Source organism: Oreochromis aureus, linkage group 2 (genome assembly GCF_013358895.1).
Source record: "Oreochromis aureus strain Israel breed Guangdong linkage group 2, ZZ_aureus, whole genome shotgun sequence".
NCBI classification, from domain to species: Eukaryota; Metazoa; Chordata; class Actinopteri; order Cichliformes; family Cichlidae; genus Oreochromis; species Oreochromis aureus.
The window spans coordinates 189,692-210,626 of NC_052943.1; the positions used below are offsets into that span (position 1 = coordinate 189,692).

Here is a 20,935-nt window from a genome sequence, read left to right on the forward strand (position 1 = left end):
ACAACAGCATGTTTTCAGGCTCTTGCCACATCTGTAAAGACAGTAACATCTTTTTTAAGAGCTTGTACTTCAGTAACTCCTCATTAATCAGGAACTATGGATTAAAGTACTGTAGTGTACTGTAATACTGGAAAAAAAATGTAAGAGAAGAACTTCAGATCCTGAGTGTGTGAGGACAGAAGAATCAGCTTTATTTCAATTTTGAGGGATAAAATTTATATTTGAGTTTGATGGTTCTGTTGTCTTTGTGATTACAGGAGCTGCCTTCAGATTCAGACCTCAGCACCACCCAGTGACAGCAGACAGATCATCCAACATGTTCACATGTTAACTGCAAAATGAACTGATGAAAACAGTACAAAGGTTAAAGTACCACATGTGCTGTAGTGAAAGCTGCAGCTTTATTGATAAAGTTAAAGACAAAAAACAAAAGGATTAATCACTCATGTAACTGTGTCACTATATATCAGCATTAACAGGACCTCAGTTTGGGGTTTCATAAAGCTGCTAATCTCAGACCTGCACAGCTTCCGTTTTAAACACTTGATGTACTCAGCTGCATGAAGAGCACATGAGATTTTCTCTGGCACAATTGAATAAACCTGATGAAGGTCAAAGGTCGTTACTTGTATGTTGAACTACAAACTTGTCATCTGGAATTCTTTCACAGTTTTTTGCAGATAGTGTGTTATTTACCATAAAGTGATTCAGAGTTATTCATACCAGAGTAACCAGAGAGGATCATATATTTTTAAATATATAACTTTCTACAGGACTGAATATAATATCTTTATGTAAAAGTCTGGAGCCTCTGGGGAGTATCCGAGTATTTATAACATTACACAAAGCAAAGGTCTCCATCACAGTGTTCATGAAATGCTGGGTGTATCTCCTGGATCGGGCCTACGGAGGAGTGCTGAAGATTTCCCTGTGAGGGAGCTGCTGGTGAAGATCATGAGTCCTGCTTGATCAATGCCATGAGCTTTAGTGTTCCTGGTGTTTCTTAAATGATGCCTTTTTGAGTGGGTCAACAGAACTTCTGGCACAGGACAGCTGTGATGAAAGAAAGAGAAGAAGTTTCTCCAAACCTCTGGACCCAGGAAACCCAGCTTGATCCTGATGGTCTCCCTCACTAGTTTCTCTCCAGGGTGAATGTAGCTGTTGATATAATATGGACTCTATTATTAAATGAAAAGAACAAATCACACTACACTACTGAAACCTTCTGCTGATGTTTTTAAAGTTTCCATGTTACCAGGCTGTCGAGGGCTCTGAAGACTTGAACAGTTTTAGATCCATTACACTCACAGTCTTATGTTAAAATCTCAAAGGACAGCATTATATTTTTGATATTAACAGTATCTCTGGGCCTCTGTAGAGTGTGCAGATGATCTCATCGCTGTCTAAAAATGGATAAAAACAAACATAAGAAATGCTGAATCCTTCAATAACACAGACTATTAGAGTAGGTGTGTAGCATCGCTAACTAGCTAGCAACAAGCCTCCAACACAGTGCGTATGCTAGCGGCTAATCTAGCAAACGAATTAACAACAGAGTGATTTTAGAACTATAAGATGATAAGCTGTGTGTCTTTTTTTTTATAACAGTGACATGGTTGTATTTACCTTAATTAAACGAGTCGTCGGTTGCGTAACCAGCAAAAAAAAACTCGAGCAGCCGGTGTTCTGACAAACCATGCTACTTTGGCAAAACGTCCTACCGTAAGTAGTTTATGCACATTTCTGCTGTCACAGAGTAATTCCAGCACCAATTTAAGTAGGTATTGTGGTGTAAGTGCATTGTACAGTATATGTTAATGCAGCCGGTCAGTGTAGTTAGGCTGATGGCAGCTAGAGGGCGAGACCGGTGTGGTTTGGTATAGAATGTTATGTTATGAGGAGGCAGAGCAAGAATGGAAAAATAAAGGCTGTTATGAATCGTACAGTGGACCCGCGTATAATTGAATAACAAGACATGGTGTCAGAAGTCCTGTACTGATCCATATTACCTCAACTGCATGAACCTGTGTCTGGCGGAGCTCGCGGAAAACGGAGGGGAAAAGATATGGCGGATGAGACTGCACAGAGAGCACCGGCGGGGCCGAGCGCGACATTCAGCATCCAGCCACCGGAGTCCTTCGACTTTTCAAAACCGCAGGAGTGGTCCAAATGGATACGGAGGTTCGAGAGATTCCGTCTCGCCAGTAATTTGAACGTCAGTTCGGAGGAGAACCAAGTCAACACGTTGATTTACTGCATGGGAGACGAGGCGGACGACGTGCTTCGCGGTCTGAGTTTAACAGCCGAGCAAAGGACAACATATGAGGGGGTACGTGATGGTTTCCAGGCTTTTTTCATTGTGAAGAAAAATGTGATCTATGAGCGCGCCAAATTCAATATGCGCCGACAGGGAGAAAATGAGACAGTGGATGCTTTTGTGACAGCACTGTATGCACTAGCAGAACATTGCAACTATGGAGTGCTACATGATGAGCTGATACGTGATAGGCTCGTTGTCGGTCTCACGGACAAACGGCTGTCAGAACGCATGCAGCTTGACCCAGATTTGACTTTGCAGAGGGCTATCAACATGGCGAGGCAAAGTGAAGAGGTAAAGCGACAACAATCCTCCTTACGAGGTGACTCTATAGCTGAGGCTAGCGATGCTAAGTCCGTAGATAGAGTGCACAAAATTAGTCGTAAGCCTGTTAGAACCAAACCTCTCCAGACTGATAGTCGTCAAGCCAAAACACGTGGATTCCGAGATGACGGCAAAAAAGGGCCAAACTGTCAGAAATGTGGTGGCGCTCCATCCCATTCAAAGCAGGATTGTCCAGCGAATGAAGTGAAATGCCATGCATGTGGAAAAAAAGGACATTACAGGCGTGTATGCAGGGCACCCAAAACGGTGCATGAGATTGAAGAGGATGAACATGGTTTGTTCCTAGGCAGTGTTAAGTGTGAGGGTGAGCCGTGGACTGTTGACTTAAGCATAAACAACCAAAACGTGTCATTTAAAATTGATACAGGCGCCGATGTGACAGTCCTACCCCTTAAGGTGTTTAAGGAGCTCTACATCCACACCCACCCTCCCAGTCTCCACAAACCAACCAAGGCTCTGCTGGGTCCCGGGAGGAATCGTTTGGATGTCGTTGGTGTCAGTGAGCTAGCACTGAGAAAGGGAGACAAAGAAATATTAGAGGATGTCTTTGTCATCAGACACCTGCACACTGCTTTGCTGGGGAGACCTGCCATTAGCAAGCTGGAGCTTGTAGCCCGTCTGGAGAGCATAACTATAGAGACACTTAAAAAGTGCTACCCAAAGCTATGCAGTGGTCTCGGTGAAGTACGTCAGTCGTACGACATCAAACTGAAACCGGGGGCTCAACCTTTTTCCCTAAAGACGCCACGGAGAATTCCGTTGCCTCTGATGGACAAAGTTAAGCAGGAGCTGGCCCGTATGGAAGAACTAGGGGTGATCAGCAGGATTGAGGAGCCAACTGAATGGTGCTCAGGCATGGTGGTGGTACCGAAGAAGACCGAAGATGTACGCATATGTGTCGACCTTACACACCTCAATGAGTCTGTGTGCCGAGAGAAGTACATACTGCCATCGGTGGAGGAAACATTGGGCAGATTGGCTGGTGCCAGCATATTCAGCAAGCTGGACGCTAACATGGGGTTTTGGCAGATACCTCTGACGGAAAGCTCAGCCAAATACACCACTTTCATCACACCGTTTGGGCGTTACTACTTCAAGAGACTGCCCTTCGGAATTGCTTCAGCACCAGAGCATTTCCAGAATAGGATGGTCACAGAGGTCACAGATGGTATGGAAGGGGTGGTTTGCCACATGGACGACGTGCTGGTCTGGGGCAGAACGCAGGAAGAGCATGACTCTCGCCTACACGCTGTGCTGGGCAGGATCCAAAAAGCTGGCATCACCCTAAACATTGACAAGTGCGACATCGCAAAACAGCGGGTGACGTTTTTAGGGCATGTTCTATCAGCCAGCGGTATCAGCCCTGACCCGAGCAAGACCCAGGCTGTGAGGGAGATGAAGGAGCCACAAAGTGTGAGTGAGTTAAGGAGCTTTCTGGGAATGGTTAACCAGCTTGGGAAGTTTATCCCACAGCTCGCAGAGAGAGACAGACCTCTGAGAGACTTACTTTCTAAGAAAAACTGCTGGAGATGGGACATTGACCAGGCTAGGGCATTTCAGGACCTGAAAGATGCGCTCACATCACCGCCAGTGTTGGCCATGTATGACCCAAGCCGTGACTGCAAGGTGTCAGCGGACGCCTCGTCATATGGCTTAGGGGGTGTGTTGCTTCAAAGATGGGAAGAGGAGTGGAGACCCGTTGCCTACGCGTCACGCTCCCTCACTGCAACAGAACAGAGATACGCTCAGGTTGAAAAGGAGGCTTTAGGTCTGACCTGGGCTTGTGAGCGGTTCCGCAACTTTCTTATTGGCAAACACTTTCAAATGGAGACAGACCATAAGCCGCTGCTGAGTTTGCTGGGGGCACAAACTCTGGATGCGCTTCCTCCCAGAATTCAACGCTTTAGGATGCGCCTCATGCGATATTCCTACTCGATTTCGCATGTACCAGGCAAGCACCTGTGGACAGCTGACACGCTCTCACGATCCCCAGTGAAAGCAAAAGAAACACTACAAGATAAGGAGTTGTTGGAGAGCACAAATATTTACGTGGACATGTTAATGGACAATCTGCCAGCTAGTAACATTTTTTTGGAGCAGCTGAGGGACGAGCTGAAGAGAGACAGCATATGTGCTCGCGTGATGCAGCTGTGTGAGGTAGGATGGCCCACACATTTCAACAGCGAACCAGCTCTAAGACTGTACTGGGCTGAACGGGCGTTCCTCACCGTACATGAAGGTCTGCTAATAAAAGGGGACAGGTTGGTTATACCTGCAACTATGAGAAATGCTGTACTCACCAGGCTACACGAAGGTCACCAGGGAGTGGTCAAGTGCAGAGAGCAGGCACGACAGTCGGTTTGGTGGCCAGGGCTGAGCCAGCAGATAAATGAGCTTGTCCTTAACTGTCGGACATGTTGCAGAGAGAGAGAAAACCGCACAGAACCGCTGATGCCATCACAGTATCCGGGGCGGCCGTGGCAAAAGCTAGGAGCCGACCTGTTTATGCTGAGAGGGAAAACCTACCTTCTTGTTGTGGATTATGCCTCAAGATTTGTTGAGATTGCCCCTCTCACACTTTCAAAGTCAGAGGATGCAATCCATCATCTCAAAGGGATTTTTGCACGTCACGGGATTCCCGAGCAGCTGGTAACTGATAATGGGCCACAGTTTTCAGGGGCAGCTTTTGAGACATTTGCAAAAGTGTATGGCTTCCGGCACATCACAAGCAGCCCGAAATATCCTCAAAGCAATGGCGAAGCTGAACGAGCGGTTAAGACTGTCAAGAATCTATTGCGGAAAGCTGCTGATCCACACTTGGCTCTGCTCGCTTACAGAGCCACCCCACTGCAGAATGGCTATAGTCCAGCCCAACTCTTGATGGGGCGACGGCTTCGCACCACAGTGCCAATACTGCCATCTCTGCTTGACCCCGCACTTCCTGATAGTGTGGTTGTCGCCCGGAGGGAAAAGGAGAGGAGGACTAAAGAGGCACGTTCGTATAACCTTCGTCACCGCACGCAGCCTCGACAGGCTCACTCCAGGCCAAGAAGTGTGGATAACAGACCAGAGGGCCAGCGGCGCCGTTATTGGCAGCCACTCCACACCACGATCATATCTCGTGGAGGGACCTCGTGGGACAATTAGGAGGAATCGCCGGCACCTTGTTCCCATGAAACGCTCCGCAGACCAAACTGAGAGCGATAATGGGGAGCCAGAATCTGCAGAAGCCGGGGAGCAGTGCTCCAAGGACATGCCAGAGACAGTTTCTCCGGAGCTTCCATCTACACCCAGAACCAGATCTGGAAGAGTGGTTGTGAGACCAACCCGATTGGACTTGTAACGGAGGGATAGAACAGTTACACAAGAATACCCCTCTTTCATAGTATTCTTTGTATGTTAAGGTTAAAAGTGTAAAAGCTAAAAGGGTGTCATTTTCAAATATGTATGTTCAGAAGTTGGGAAATACAGGGGGTGTGAAGAGTTAGCATGTAAGAATTTGTGTTACTTAACGGGTTAATTAGAGTTAAGATTTTTGTTATATAGTATTCCTTGCAGGTAAGCACAGGACCAGACCTTCCAGCCACAGACGCAGAATAACCCTCTAAGGTCTGGTGAGTCAATGGTAGTCTACCCATTGATTCTAGAAAGGGGAGATGTGGTGTAAGTGCATTGTACAGTATATGTTAATGCAGCCGGTCAGTGTAGTTAGGCTGATGGCAGCTAGAGGGCGAGACCGGTGTGGTTTGGTATAGAATGTTATGTTATGAGGAGGCAGAGCAAGAATGGAAAAATAAAGGCTGTTATGAATCGTACAGTGGACCCGCGTATAATTGAATAACACGACAGGTATGACGGTTTGCCACTTAACTTTGCCCATCAGAGTATACTTGTAGCTCATATGCATACAGCCAGGATGGTTTGCCACTTCATTTTACCCGTTAAAGTATGTTTGTAGGTAACATTCACAAAGGTAGGATGGTTTGGCAGTTAATTTTACCGGTCAAAGTATTTTTCTAGCTAATATTCACAAAGGTAGGACGGTTTGCCACTGAATTTCGTGTTGTGCGCATGCGCAGAAACAACGGGTAGGATGGTTTGCCAGGTAGGATGGATTCCCAGAACACCTGGCTACGTAAAAGGTGTAGGGGGTGTCCAGCGGGTGTGTGGGCAGGAGCGTTACACAGTCGCTCCACCTCAAGTCACTACTCCAAATTTGCAAGATGGCAGCCTCCACAAGCGGGATATTTTGGCTTCATTTTTGCACAATGGCAGGAGGCGGTGTAGCGTCGTCCATCTTTTATACAGTCATTGGTGGGACATGACAACAGCGCCACCTGCAGGAAGATTTTCTCTCTGTCTGATACCTTGTGTTCTGAGACCTGACGACTTTTTGTCTGAGACTGAGACCTGACATTTTTTTGCCTGATACCTGATACCTGACGACTTTTTTCCTGAGACCTGACGATGTCCTAAAATGTACACCGTACACAGAGAACCCGCATCATCAGTTTATCAGCTAAAATATCAGCTGACTGATCACAGGGAGGGGTCGGTGATGGTCGCAAAGGTCCGTGATGGTTTTCTCATGGACTTCTGTTTCCCAGTCAGCGGGTTCACCACCTGCTGGATTTTAGAGAGAATGTGCTTCCATCTCGGCTTCACTCTTCAGATCAGGAAGCTACGTCCAATTTTCAAACTTTATCACTTCTAAACTGACAAGTTCTGTAGTTATCTCAGTGTCCATTGTCTCTCTTGGTCCGTCACTCTGTGGAGAAACACACTACGACACTGTGGTGCCGTCTGCTATTTTCCATGCTGTGGTCTGCTGAAGTGGTGGAATGGCAGAGAGGGACAGGGGGAAACTCAACAAACTGGTCAGGAGGGCCAGCTCTGTCCTGGACTGTCCGCTGAAGTCCATCGAGCAGGTTGGGGAGGAGAGGCTGTTGTCTAAGCTGACATCCATCATGGACAACACCTCCCACCCCCTGCATGAGACAGTACGAACACTGAGCAGCTCGTTCAGCAGTGGACTTTTACACCCACAGTGTAGGAAGGAGCACTACCACAGGTCATTCTTACCAGCAGCTGTCAGACTCTATAATGCAGCTTAACATTCTTTTGGTCATCTTACTCAGCAGCTTGTTTACTGTACATTATATACATAGCTCCGTACAATGTTTACATTTTTCTATACATATTCTGTACATTGTTACCTGTATATACAAACTTATAGGACCACCTTCTGTTTTCCTTTTATATTTATTTTCCCTTGCTATAAGCGCTCTGTAACACCGAAATTACTCATCCGTGGGATAATAAAGGCTTATTCGATTCTGTTCTATTCTATTCTATTCTATTCTATTCTATTCTAAACACAAGCTCCAGCAGCAGTGAGGAGGGTGTGTGTTTCCTGAATCAGGAACAGCTCACAGGTGAACAGGATGTATGCAGGTAAACTGGAGGGTCTGTCAAGCTGATCGGTGGTTTCGTGAGGATAATGTCGATACGTGCATGTATTTGTGTTTGCCGAGGTCTTCAGTCTTGTCAAACCGCCTGACACTCTGACAGACAGACACAGACACCCTTAACCTGAAACACTGGCACAGGTTAACGTGCAGTCGAAGTCTGAATAGAATAGAATAGAATTCAACTTTATTGTCATTGCACATGTCACAAGTACAAGGCAACAAAATGCAGTTTGCATCCATCCAGAAAGTGCTTTAGCAATAATACAGATATATTACAGAATATGGATCTATGTTACAGTGTACACCAGGGGTCCCCAATCCCAGTCCGCAAGGGCCGGTGTCCCTGCAGGTTTTAGATCTCACCCTGGGTCAACACACCTGAATCACATGATTAGTTCATTACCAGGCCTCTGGAGAACTTCAAGACATGTTGGGCGTTTCTCAATATGCGTACTTGTGCGTACTTGCGTTCTCGTGTACTCGTGATACGTCATCAGTCGGAGACCAAGTACTGTTCCAATTCGAAATACGCATCAAGCCGAGAACGCGAAAAAGTCCCGGATGTGTTCTCGCTCCGCCCGTTTTATCGAGCATGCATCGGTGTGGACTTGGTACAGCTAAATATCCCAGAATGCATTTCGTCCAAAACTCAACAGCGGACTCCTGGCACATCGTTTTCAACCCCCCACCCCCGCTCGCGGTCTTCTCACTACTCAGGTTAAAGAAACCCCAGCAGCTGTCTATAGTATTGAGTGTCCACTAAAATAGAAATAAAAGCGTTCTAACATCTCACCTGCTTGTTTTTATTAAGGTATGTACACGTATGTACATGTACACTATTTTTATTAATAGAGGTTTCACTACTGAGGTTAAAAATGATATATAAGTCACTTAGATCACTTCTAAATGTTAATGTTTGGTTTATTTCAGTGTTTTATTTGTTCCTGAGTAAACCGGTTTGGCTGTGATTACAGTTAAGCTTCATAACATGTTACTCACAGTTAAATTAAGAGGGACGGCAGTAAAAACTCCGGACCTGTGACATCATCACGCACGCAGGTGTTCCAATTGTACATATCGCGAGTCCGTGCTCGCGTTCTCGGCAGGTACGTGCTCCTGTGCGTTCTCAAGTAGCACGTACTCACCGAGAACGCGAGTACGCATCTCAGCGTTTGGGCATTGATAAACGGCCGTTGAGGAGGTCATTTATCCATTTAAATCAGCTGTGATGGATCAAGGACACATCTAAACCTGCAGGGACACCGGCCCTCGTGGACTGGGATTGGGGACCCCTGGTGTACACAGTATGAAGGTATGTTATGAATATGCTATAACTACAAATATGTACAGGCTGTAGTGAGTGTACAAGCTATGTACAGGCTATGAACAGTCTGTTTACACACCATGAAGGAGGCGGAGCCATCACTGAGACTGTGACCTCATGCACTGTTCCTGTTTTGTAACCGCCAATAAAACCTTTACTGGAAAGGTGAGCAGGAGTCCTTCATCAAAACACCTGATCAACAAACTCTGACGTGAAGAAAAACAAACTGTAGCTGATCCATCCACCGCTGTTTGTTTTACACAGAGAAAAGTTCTGTTAAACACTTCAGATGAACAGTTAACTTAGTCTGACACCATGTTTAATAGACGTTTGCACAGCTCGCTGACGGCAGCCGTCCTTTTCTACATGGAGGCCATATCTGCAGCAAACAGAGGTGACTCTGAAGGGGGCGTGGGGTGTACCAGACCATGTTTATTTCACAGCTTTCATAACATTTTCCAGATTGAAAGTGAAATAATATAAAATATTGTAGTAATTAAATTGCATTAACATATAAAAATAGAAAAATACAAGCTTTTCTTCACAAGCCAATAAAAATGTAGATGGGCCATTAAACTCAGAGCCACTGACCTGAGGGTTATCAGGTTGGACACTGAATTATTATTCTTGTTAATTCATGTCCACAGCAGGGGGTCAAAAATAAGGCCCGGGGGCCAGAATCAGCCCCTCCGCAGAGGAAAAACATGCAATGTTTCACTTTGTCTTAAACCAGCCCGACTTCCTGATGGTGTTGGACAGATGTAGACCACCCTCCATCAGACCGTACACATCAGCCTTTAAGAACCATGTGTTCATACACCACTGCTGTAATTAAGCAGTTAAAGTAAAATTGCCTGTATTTGTATAGCGCTTTACTTAGTCCCTCAGGACCCCAAAGCGCTTTACACAACCAGTCATTCACCTATTCACACACTGGTAATGCCAAGCTACATTGTAGCCACAGCTGCCCTGGCAGAGGCGAGGCTGCCGGACACTGGCGCCACCGGGCCCTCTGACCACCACCAGTAGGCAATGGGTGAAGTGTCTTGCCCAAGGACACAACGACCGAGACTGTCCGAGCCGGGGCTCGAACCGGCAACCTTCCGATTACAAGGCGAACTCCCAACTCTTGAGCCACGATTGCCCAATAATTAAACTATGGCCGCCCCTCCCTCAGCTTCCTGCTTCTGCAGGAGGTTTCTTCCTGTGAAGAACAAGTTCTTCCTTCCCATTGCTGCCACTTGCTGCTCCATAGGGATCATGAGGTTTGATGATGGGTTTTTCTGTTTTATCCTGTTGGTTCATCCTCCTTCAGTGTTCTTCAAAGCTCCTTCCTTTCCTTTCGAACAACAAGCAAGGAACAGGGAGCTCTGCAGGTGTCATTGTTAGAAACAGGTGAGTGTGTTTATTCAGTGAGCGGGTCAGATCATCATAAATACTGATAAATGACAGAAAGAGTCACATGATGTGTTTGATTTCCCTATAAAGGGTCTGCATGAGGGGGCCGCAATTTAATTGAATTCAGTTTATTTGTTCTATTTTTATAGCATCAAAAAACAACAGTCTCTTTATATTGTAAGGTAAAGGCCCCACAGGAATATACAGAAAATCCCAGCAAGCATTGGTGACACTGGGAAGGAAAAACTTCCTCTTAACAAGAAGAGATGACCTCCAACAGAACCAGGCTCAGGGAGGGGCCCCCATCTGCCGCGACCAGGTGGGGGTGAGGGGAGGAGACAGGACAAAGACACGCTGTGGAAGAGAGCCAGAGATAATAACCAAAATCTAACTAATAAAACTAATAAAGACTAATAATTAAATGGAGAGAGGTGTATAAACACATAGTGACTGAAGAAGAAACACTACACCTATTGCAGCATAACTAAGGCAGGATTCAGGGTCACCTGATCCAGAGCCTATCCCAGCTACCCCAGGCCTAGAGCCGGGGTACACCCTGGACAGGTCGGCAGTCTGTTGCAGGGCTAACACAGAGAGGCGGACAACAATTTGTACTCAAATGTACACCCATGGGCAATTTACACTCACCTATTAACCTAACTCCACTAACATAATTTATCAAAGCTAACAATATATACATCCAATATGTCATTAAAAATACACTAAAAATTATGTCATTACCAGTGTTGGGACTAACGCGTTATTAAGTAACGCGTTACAGTAACTACGTTATTATTGTGGTAACGAGCACAGTAACTAGTTATTACGCCAAAATCAGGAACGCGTTACTCGTTACTGGGATTTAGATAGGCTCGTTATTCGTTACTTCGTGTGGTGGCTATCGCGGAGCTTCCACAGATTCAGTAACATTAGCAAGTGGTGGAGGCCAGCAGATGGATGAGAGAAAGTGGAGGCAAGAGGAGAGACCCGAAGCGGCCGCCGGTCCGCGTGTCAGGTGAACGGAACTTCAGGTAAGAAGTTATGACCTGCAGTCTATCTGGGTCAGATATAAACCAAGTTTAGGTGGAGTTTATTTTCCTTGTGCTGACTTTTTACAGTCAGTTACAATAACTCGTACTGCGTACTAGCTAGCATGAAGGAGTTTCTGTACAGCTGGGTGGTGCTGTGATGTTACTGATAGTGAACTTTATTTTATTCATAAGGTTAGTTAGTAGAGTTTCCAACGGCTCCTTAAAAAATGGAATGGTCCCTCATTCAGAGAAAATATTACGCATTTCGTGTTGAGCTGAGAGAGACGCAGTTTGTCCCGTACTTTAGCTACAATGAAAAAGACACAAAGCTGGAGTTATTCTGTGTTTACGCTGTCAGCTGCCTCTTCTTCTCTCATTCTCTCCCCTCCCTCTTCTGTTTCTACTTCAATCATGAAACTGATCAATGATCAGCTGATCGGCTTTTCTCTCTTGTTTGTTTATCGCCCACTTTGCGCCAGAAAGAGGAAACCAGCGGATGTCGCGTTAAACAACAGCAGCACGTTTAAGCTTGATCAGCTGTTGTTAGAATTTATTTAATATTAATTTCTAGTATCAGCTGATGTTTGCTGGAGCCACAGCTGTAAAGCTGCTGGTCATGATATCGGTTTGGTTATCTGGTGAGAGGGAAACATGAAGATGAAACCAGGAGATGTCCTTACTGAATCATCAGAGCTGAACAGGTGATGTAGAAACAGGTTTACCTTTTAGGTGACATGGATGAGTTGAAGGGAAGTTGTGAACTGTTTCTGAGAGACAAATAACACCAGGATCCTTTTCTAAGTAGCTGACAGCTGGTAACTGTGCAGGGGGGGGTCTAGCAAAGTTATGCCAGGGGGCCAGGTAGGGCATTAACAGGGAGAGGGGGGCACAAGGAAATACTTTTCATTGTTATTGTCATTTAAAATGTCTCGCTTTTAATAAATAATTATCTGAGTCTTACAACAAACGATTGATAGATTGATGCATATATACCATCAGAACAGTGTACATCACTGTCACTACAGTGTTTGTTTTCATTCAAAGGCTTTATGATTTTTCCTATAATGGTGGGCCGGTCTCTAGTCAAAATGCCCGGGTCGATTTTTTTGTCCCAGTCCAGCTCTGTATGCAGCTCATCGGTAATGCGCCTTAACATTGGTTGCCAACCAAGAAGAAGAAGAAGAAGCTGTGAGCCAGGAGGGAGGGGGTGAGTGAGTCCTGAGTGATTTGCTTACACTACGATTCAGCACAGGAGGGAGGGGGTGAGTAGCTCAAATGTGCTGTTAGCATGTTAGCAGAGCGATGCTACTGTGAACCGAGGAGCTATTGTCTTGATGTGAGCTTATATCTGTTATTAATCTCTGTCTCTCTTCCACAGCATGTCTTTATCCTGTTTTCCTTCTCTCACCCCAACCGGTTGCAGCAGATGGCCCCGCCCCTCCCTGAGCCTGGTTCTGCTGGAGGTTTCTTCCTGTTAAAAGGGAGTTTTTCCTTCCCACTGTCGCCAAAGTGCTTGCTCATAGGGGGTCATATGATTGTTGGGTTTTTCTCTGTATGTATTATTGTGCGATCTCCTGTACAATATAAAGCACCTTGAGGCGACTTCTGTTGTGATTTGGCGCTATATAAATAAAATTGAATTGAATTGAATTGAATTCTACTCAGGATTTTTTCTTCCAGTTCAGAGCAGAAATGTTTTTGTTAAGATACTGGATGTTGTGTTTTTCTCCACAATTTTAATAATAAGCTAGATATATTGCTGCTAACAGCAACAGGGATGAGTCAGTGAGTCAGTTGGGCTTGTGAATCATGATTCATGAGTCAGTAAAGTGATTCTCGAGTATTGAACGATTCGTTCATGATTCGCGCATCACTAGTGAAAATGTATGCTATGTCTTCTAATGATACTGCCTAAGGGAAGCATGTATAATGTAAACAGAATTGGTCCTAGTGAAAAAACAAATCATTAACATGTGACATCAGCTGACGTGACCAGAGCCAATAAGAGATCAATATACTGTAGCTCCCCATTTAAAGGAGCAGTCCAACAATTTGAAGACATTTGCGTGACAGTCTGCAGTCAGGTGTCCGTTACTCTGTTCTCCTGGGAGCTGCATGGCATCTCAGGTGGCCTCTGTCGACTGGACATGGACAGCAGGGTGACCTTTGACCTTGGGCCTGACGATAAAGATGACACATTCTTGACCAGAGAGTATGTTTTATCCTCAGAATCACAGTGGCAGCACAGAGTGCTCTTGGCCTTTTGCCTGAACTCCGTGGACACGTAGTAGAAAATGAACGGGTCGATGCAGCTGTTGAAGGTGCTCACCGCCAAGCTCACCATGTAGGGCATGTAGAGGTCCTCTCCATCTCCATCCAGTGAGCTGTCAGCATAGGTGAGGAGGAGGAGGATGTTGCTCGGCAACAGAAACACAATGAAGACCAGCAGCACCAGTACCGTCACCCGGATGGCGTGACTGTAGAATTTTCCCTCAGCCAGCAAGGTGCGCAGCACAGTGCTGTGGCAGTACAGGACGATGGCTAAGGGTAGCAGGAAGCAGGTGGCGAACAGGGTGGCGAAATACGGCAAGAAGTAGTTCTCATGCTCATCCTCTGGAAGCGCATCGTGGCAAGTGGTGATCTGCAGCGTGCTGACTTCATAGGTCTGCCGTGACAGCAGCAGCGGCAGCATGGCAACCAGAACCACTGTCCACACCACCACTGACATACACAGAGACATCTGCTGGCTGCGCAGAGTCCTGGCGCGAAATGGGTGGACCAAAGCGATGTATCGGTCCAGGGCCACAAAAGCCAGACACCACATGGAGCCGTACATGTTGCCGTAAAAGATCGCCATGACAAAGCGGCAGAAGGGCTCGCCGAGCTCCCAGTTGTTCCCCCTGAAGTGGTAGACGATCCGAAATGGCAACGCCATCAGTAGCAGGCAGTCGGCCACTGTCAGATTGATAAGCAGCGTGGTGGACGGCAACTGTTTGGTCCGGAACACCAGAACCCAGAGAGCCAGCAAGTTGGAGGGCAGACCGACCACAAAGGCGAGCAGGTAGAGGATGGGCAGGTACAGGTTGGTGGCTGGAGCCTGGATCTCCTTCAGCTGCTTTTCCTTCAGAGTTGTCCCATTACAGGTAGGCCTGAGCCGGAAGGTCCGCAGACCTGCAGGGACATGACACACATCAGAGCATAACAGGTCTCCCCTTAACCCGCTAAAACTGATGGGAGCGCGGGCACTCCCATCAGTTTTAGGTCAGACTTTTAGGTCAAACTTTAACCATTTAACCACTGGCTCAACTGACAAAATTCCAACTGTTCCTGAAAGCAGCAACTCTGCGCATGTGTTGCAAGTCGCAACATCCAAATCTTGGCAAATAACACAGAAAACAACAAAAACAAAAATTTTTAAAAAGATGGTAAAAAGAACTCAAGAATCCAGATGACTGAAAAAATGTCTACAGCGCCATCACACTCACTCACTCTCTCTTCTCTCAGCCAACCTCTGTCTTTACAGGGCTGCCTGATGTACCGTAATGACTCCAACATTACTGAAAAAGTGAAGAGTCGCTGCTTTCAGGAACAGTTGGAATTCTTTCAATTGAGTTACAGATATTAAAAAAAAAACACCTGTCTGATGGCAGCGACAGGTTAGGCTTTAGAGCAGGAGTGGGGAACTCCAACCTCGAGGGCCGGTGTCCTGCAGGTTTCAGATCTCACCCTGGGTCAACAGACCAGAATCATATGATTAGGTCATTACCAGGCCTCTGGAGAACTTCAAGACGTGTTGAGGAGGTCAACATTTGAATCAGCTGTGATGGATCAAGGACACATCTGAAACCTGCAGGACACTGGCCCCTCCCCCGTACAGGTATTTCTGCTGTAAAGTTTTAACATGGGATTCTCTGGGGACTGACTCACTACTGTAGCCACGGCTGGACAACAGGGGAACTGCAGGTGCATTTTTAATTCCTGGAAAGTGAGTTTTAGTTTTCATTTTTATCAAGTGAAAAAGAAAATAAAACTGTTAAAGCAGATGTTTACTAAAGATCAACACAGATTTCCTCCACTGGACATGGAAATGCAGTTTGATGCTGAACTGTTCTTCCAGACTGTTAAAATAAAAGCTGACAAAGCTCACAGTGGAACGAATCAGTGAGATTCAATCACATGTGAAGACATTTAGACCGCTGTGGTATCCTGGCCTGTCCTCAGAATATCTGTGGTGTGGACACTGATCACCTCCAACACCCTTGTGTTCCTCCTACAGTTTGATAAATGCCAGTAAAGTTGTCAGACTTACAAATGTCTCCAACAGAGGAGAGACATTTCTTTTGTACTGCTCAGCAAACAAGCAGGACTGACTGATATTTATCTTTAAGCTGTATCAAAGGTTGGTATTAGTCAGTTGTGGCTAAAAGCTAAACTTCCTGTGTTGGGTCCCTGAGTGCGTCCAACTTGCTGAGTTGTTTTTCATACTTCAGGAAACTTCCTGATCAACCTGAATCATCTACGGGAACTTCGCCCAGCGTGGCTCCAATGCACCAGTATCAGATTTTCTCTGTTTGTGCTCAAAGATTTAACAATGTTACACAGAAAAGTCATGTCCCTCCTGCGAGAACCATCATAACTGAACAGTGGCATACTGCCCAAGTTCATTCCAAATGGCTGCCGAGTGCCAAGACTTCTTTTAAAAAGACTTTTTGGAGCTTGTCGAGTCCTGTTAGCTGTACTTCCTGTTTCCTTTGAGATAAAACTGGACAGCTAACAGAGTGCTCTGTGCTTCTGTTCAGCTGGAACTCCCTTCTCTCTGCAGACCTCTGTACCTCACCTGTCTGTTAAAGACCCACTTTACTTTGGATGAACTCTAACCTTTTACATCCCAAATGGTGAGCTGTGGGATTTTGTTAGTACAGTGTACAAAGACACACAAAGTTATGAGTGAACTGTGTTGGTACTTTGCATGCACATTCATTTTCCATAAAGGTTTCCACAAAGCTTCAGTCAAAGGGAACTGGATCCGTTTGCACAGAGGGGCTAGTGGGGGTGTCCCTGATGCCTTGTGTCAGCAGTGCAGACGACCCATCGTCACAGAGAAACCAGAGGGGTGTGACCACGAACAAAGTTCAGGACAGCTTCTGTGAGATTATTATATGATCTTATGCCATGTTATACCCCTGATTAATGATTGTGAAATTATTATGTAGTTTTAGTTTGCTTTATTTTCCTGAAGAGGTGATAACTATTAGATTTATTAAACTGATTTGTATTAGATTAGACTGCTGATTTATTGTGAATGAATGATATTGTTTTATGATGCATTATACTGCTGAGTTATAAGAAATACCGTTTTCAGAGTCATGGCCTTATTTGTCTGATTAGAAGAGAACAGAACATACCAGAGAGGTTTTCTGCCCCATCTCATCAGGAGGAGATAAAACAAGGAGCCGAGGTCATAACTTAGGCGCCGTGTGAGAGAAAGAATGTGAATGTTTAGGCTTTTACGACTAGGTGGGGGCCACTAGAGGCTATAAGAGGCTGAGTAACCCTCCACCAGTTTGAGATTTGCTGTGACCCTCTGCATGCAGGTCTCCCCATCATGATGGTTTATGCTCAAAAGTGTTGAATTGTATGGAAATAAATAATGGTTGATTGAGCATTTATACACCGAGTATTGTCCTTCCTTCAGCCCAAAGATTAAAAGAATTGGGAGATTTTAACACTTCCAGCTACTCAAACCAATCAGAGATGTTGTCAGATGAAATCTATAAAAACCATAAAAGTCTAACAGTTTTTAAGGTTAAACCACGATTTGAATGAATGATTTTGTGTCTGAGCATGCTCAGTGCTGCTGTTTATTTCTAAGGTGACTGCTCCACATTAGAGCTGTAAGACTTTAAACTGGATCCATGGGATCCCACAGCCTGATGAAGGAGACCTGGAGACCAGGTCAGAGTGAAGTGAATGTGATTGGTTGAACAGGTGTTCAGGTGTGTTCTGTGTTTCCAGCAGAGACTCAGCACCAGAACAGAACCATGTTCTGCATCAGCACATGATCACATGCAAGTTCAGACAGACTATAATTGATCTTGGACCAGCCTCTAATTTCAGAGACATTTACAATATGATTATTGATTAATGATGAATGTGAAGTACCTCCCGCTAACCTGCAGGGCGGTTTTCTGATATAACTGTTTTTGGATGTGCGCAGCTGTTTTTGGCTGTGTTTTGTCTGGGAACAAGTGTTTTCCTTGTTCCCAGACAGTAGCTGTGTCCCAAAACCGAGGCCGCATCCTTCAGAAGCTGCATTTGAAGGCCGATTACGTCACAGTCAGGTGACAAAGGCTGCTCCAAATGCGGGCAAACAAATATGTCCTTCATTTCCCCAGATTTGAAGGATGGGTCGGGTGTGTCCTTCGTGGCCCAGCATATCCCAGAATTCATAGCACGGCCCAGCCAATTCCAGTTTCCAACAATGGCAGCAGCTACTTGGTTTTAATATTACTCTTATTAATCTTTCTGGGTCACAAAATAAACTTTTAACATATTTTCAGGCAAGAATGTAGCTGTGTAAACTTTAAATATCTGCTCGGTTTATCAAGACATCACATATTTGCAAAAGTGCTCCGACGTTTTCTGAGACGTCACCAGCTCGATAGGGCACATCGTTTTCAGACCCCCGCGGTCTTTGGCTACTCAGGTTAAACATGATATATAAGTCACTTAGATAACTTAAAAATGTTATTGTTTGGCTTTTTTCAGTGTTTTATTTGTTCCTGAGTAAATCGGTTTGGCTGAGATTAGAGTTATAGTTTTCACACAGCTGAATAAACGTCAAACAGAAAACTGATTAAACAGAAGTGTGAGACGGTCGAGAGTTTACGCCACTGTCCTGTTATATTTTAGATAGCAAGGAGCAGACGGCCGAGTTTATTAAACTCCACCGAGATGGCGCAAACCTAGACCGTTCCATTTCACAGCCGCTCACTTTCAGCGCTATCGGTCTTCGGAGGGCCCGGCCCACGTAGACCGTGAAGGCCGGTGTTCCTCAGAAGGATGTGGCCTCGGAATTGGGGCACAGCTTGTGTCTGTAAAAAGTGATTATTTAAATACAGTTTACATTGACTTGCGGCGCCTTCTTGTAATAAAGATTGGCATTACACACATATACAGCCGGTCCTAACTGAAGGTCATTTGATAAACACAGCAGGTGTCTCTCCGCGTCTGATGACCTTCAGTTTAATTTGAGAGGTTTGATTAAACATGTGAATTTTATAAAAGCGTCTTCAAATGCACACAAAGTATTTTCAGACTTTTAAGTTTGTACATGTTTTTTCTCTGTTGTCTAAAGTGTCAGTAAATGATTGACCCTGAGGAGGAGGCACTGCTTCCCTCTGTAAACACTGTGCATCCTCACTCTGTTTAAATGCCCTCAGGTTCAGAAAGCTGCCAGTAAAAACTGTCAGCCTGCCTACGCGCTCACAGGAAGAAGAGAAGAAGACTTACGGATGGCCATAAAAGGACATTCATCTGTGGGGTGAGGAAGAGGAGGAGAGACGCTACAGACGAACGCCAGCAGGCAGACGAAGACCAGGAGAGTCCCAGTGAGCCCCCTCATTCTTCTTCTTCTTCTTCTTCTTCTTCACCGAGTCACAGCTGCAGCAGATGTTTTTCAGCTCACCTCAGACTAGTACTGACAGTACTCTCTCCCAGTATCAGCGGTACTGGTAGTATTGGTAGTAATACTGTCAGCAGTTGTCCCATCTGTGGTCTGAGGCGTTCTGTCTGATCTCAGAGCTGCTGTGCTGTCCCCTCCCCTGGTGATGCAATCCAAGTGTGTGTGTGTGTGTGTCTGGTATTTGTGCCTCTGTGAGGACCCGTGTGTGTCTTCCTCTTCTCACTTCAGGCTAGCTGGTTTTGTTTGTAGACTTTTGAAAACTGTCATGTCCTCAGAAGTATAGAAGCCTTGACGTACCTGCTTCCTATTACCTCCCCGCCATCCACTCCACAACCCACACCCAATCAGAGACCAATCAGAGCTCAGCGGGGCGAGCTGCATTTCTACTCTGAAGCATTTTCCATTTTTCCACCATAATTTCCTTCGGGATTAATAAAGTATTCTGATTTACTGCGAAAAGAAAAAAGCATTTAAAAAACAGAAACACGGAAACTCTGAAAACTGAAAATAAAAAACAAAACTGAATAAACAACAAAACCTGTAAAACACGATGAGGCTTACCTGCACTGCTGTCACCTGGCCTCACACGGACGTCACGCTCAGACGTGCAGCTCTGCTTCAGTCCTCAGAAGCTAACGAGTGGGAAACTTCCACCATCTTCCCGAGCGGTTAGCAGCTGATAAGCAGACTTCCCGTTTGCGTCTGCGGCTGATGCAGAAGTTTAGGGCGTTGTTCATGTCCGACGCTCCACCCGAGCTCAGGCTCAGATGGCCTCTGCGTGCCCTGGAGAGCACAGCAGGAACATCTGGAAGGAATCATAAAGCAGGAGCTTGAACAAAATAAAAAAAATTCAGAGCAAGAAGAAAACTGCACAAAATAAAACCTGAGAAGGGTCAAAGGTCACCTGCAAAAGAGCAAACTGGACTTTAGCTGCTCTGAAAGGAATCAGTGGCTCTCAGGTCACTAAAACAACCTCATGTACTGCATTTACCTGCACAGGTAAGAGTTTATACAGGAGTGAGATATTTCAGGATGACTGACCCCATCACAGACACTCATGAAGCTTCAGCAGGTCTGCTCCTGTGCAGGGCACCCGCAGCGCCACCTGTCTGATTTACCCGAAGCCTCACACATACCTGTGAGCTGCTGTCTGTCAGTGTTACCTGATAGACTGAGCCCACCTGCATGTACTGACGGTGTCCAGCAGGGGGCGGTGCTGACCGCCTGCTGCTGCTCATTCACGTTGCATTGTTACAGCTGACATCCACAACCTGTCGGTGATCAATAAGCGATCGTCGTCGTTGTTACTATTAGCTCCGCCTCTCTGCAGGTATCGCGACAGCTGATCCAAATCTCAGCTACAAA

General features: G+C 45.6%; 1 protein-coding gene across 3 annotated transcripts; it reads right to left on the minus strand.

The window, feature by feature from the left end:
• Window positions 1–13,740: 13,740 nt before the first annotated feature.
• Window positions 13,741–20,815, minus strand: si:ch211-132p1.2 (proteinase-activated receptor 4). Of its 3 annotated transcripts, none has more exons than XM_039615030.1 (4): window positions 20,734–20,815; window positions 20,132–20,375; window positions 19,399–20,020; window positions 13,741–15,057 (listed from the first exon to the last, which is right to left on the minus strand). In XM_039615030.1, exons 3-4 carry the CDS (start codon window positions 19,508–19,510, stop codon window positions 13,967–13,969), a joined length of 1,203 nt encoding a protein of 400 aa, XP_039470964.1. In that variant the 5' UTR covers window positions 19,511–20,020; window positions 20,132–20,375; window positions 20,734–20,815; the 3' UTR covers window positions 13,741–13,966. The 3 variants fall into 3 exon arrangements, with proteins under 3 accessions (XP_039470964.1, XP_039470956.1, XP_039470962.1); XM_039615022.1 differs by lacking the exon at window positions 20,734–20,815 and adding an exon at window positions 20,475–20,654; XM_039615028.1 differs by lacking the exon at window positions 20,734–20,815 and adding an exon at window positions 20,562–20,623.
• Window positions 20,816–20,935: the final 120 nt, after the last annotated feature.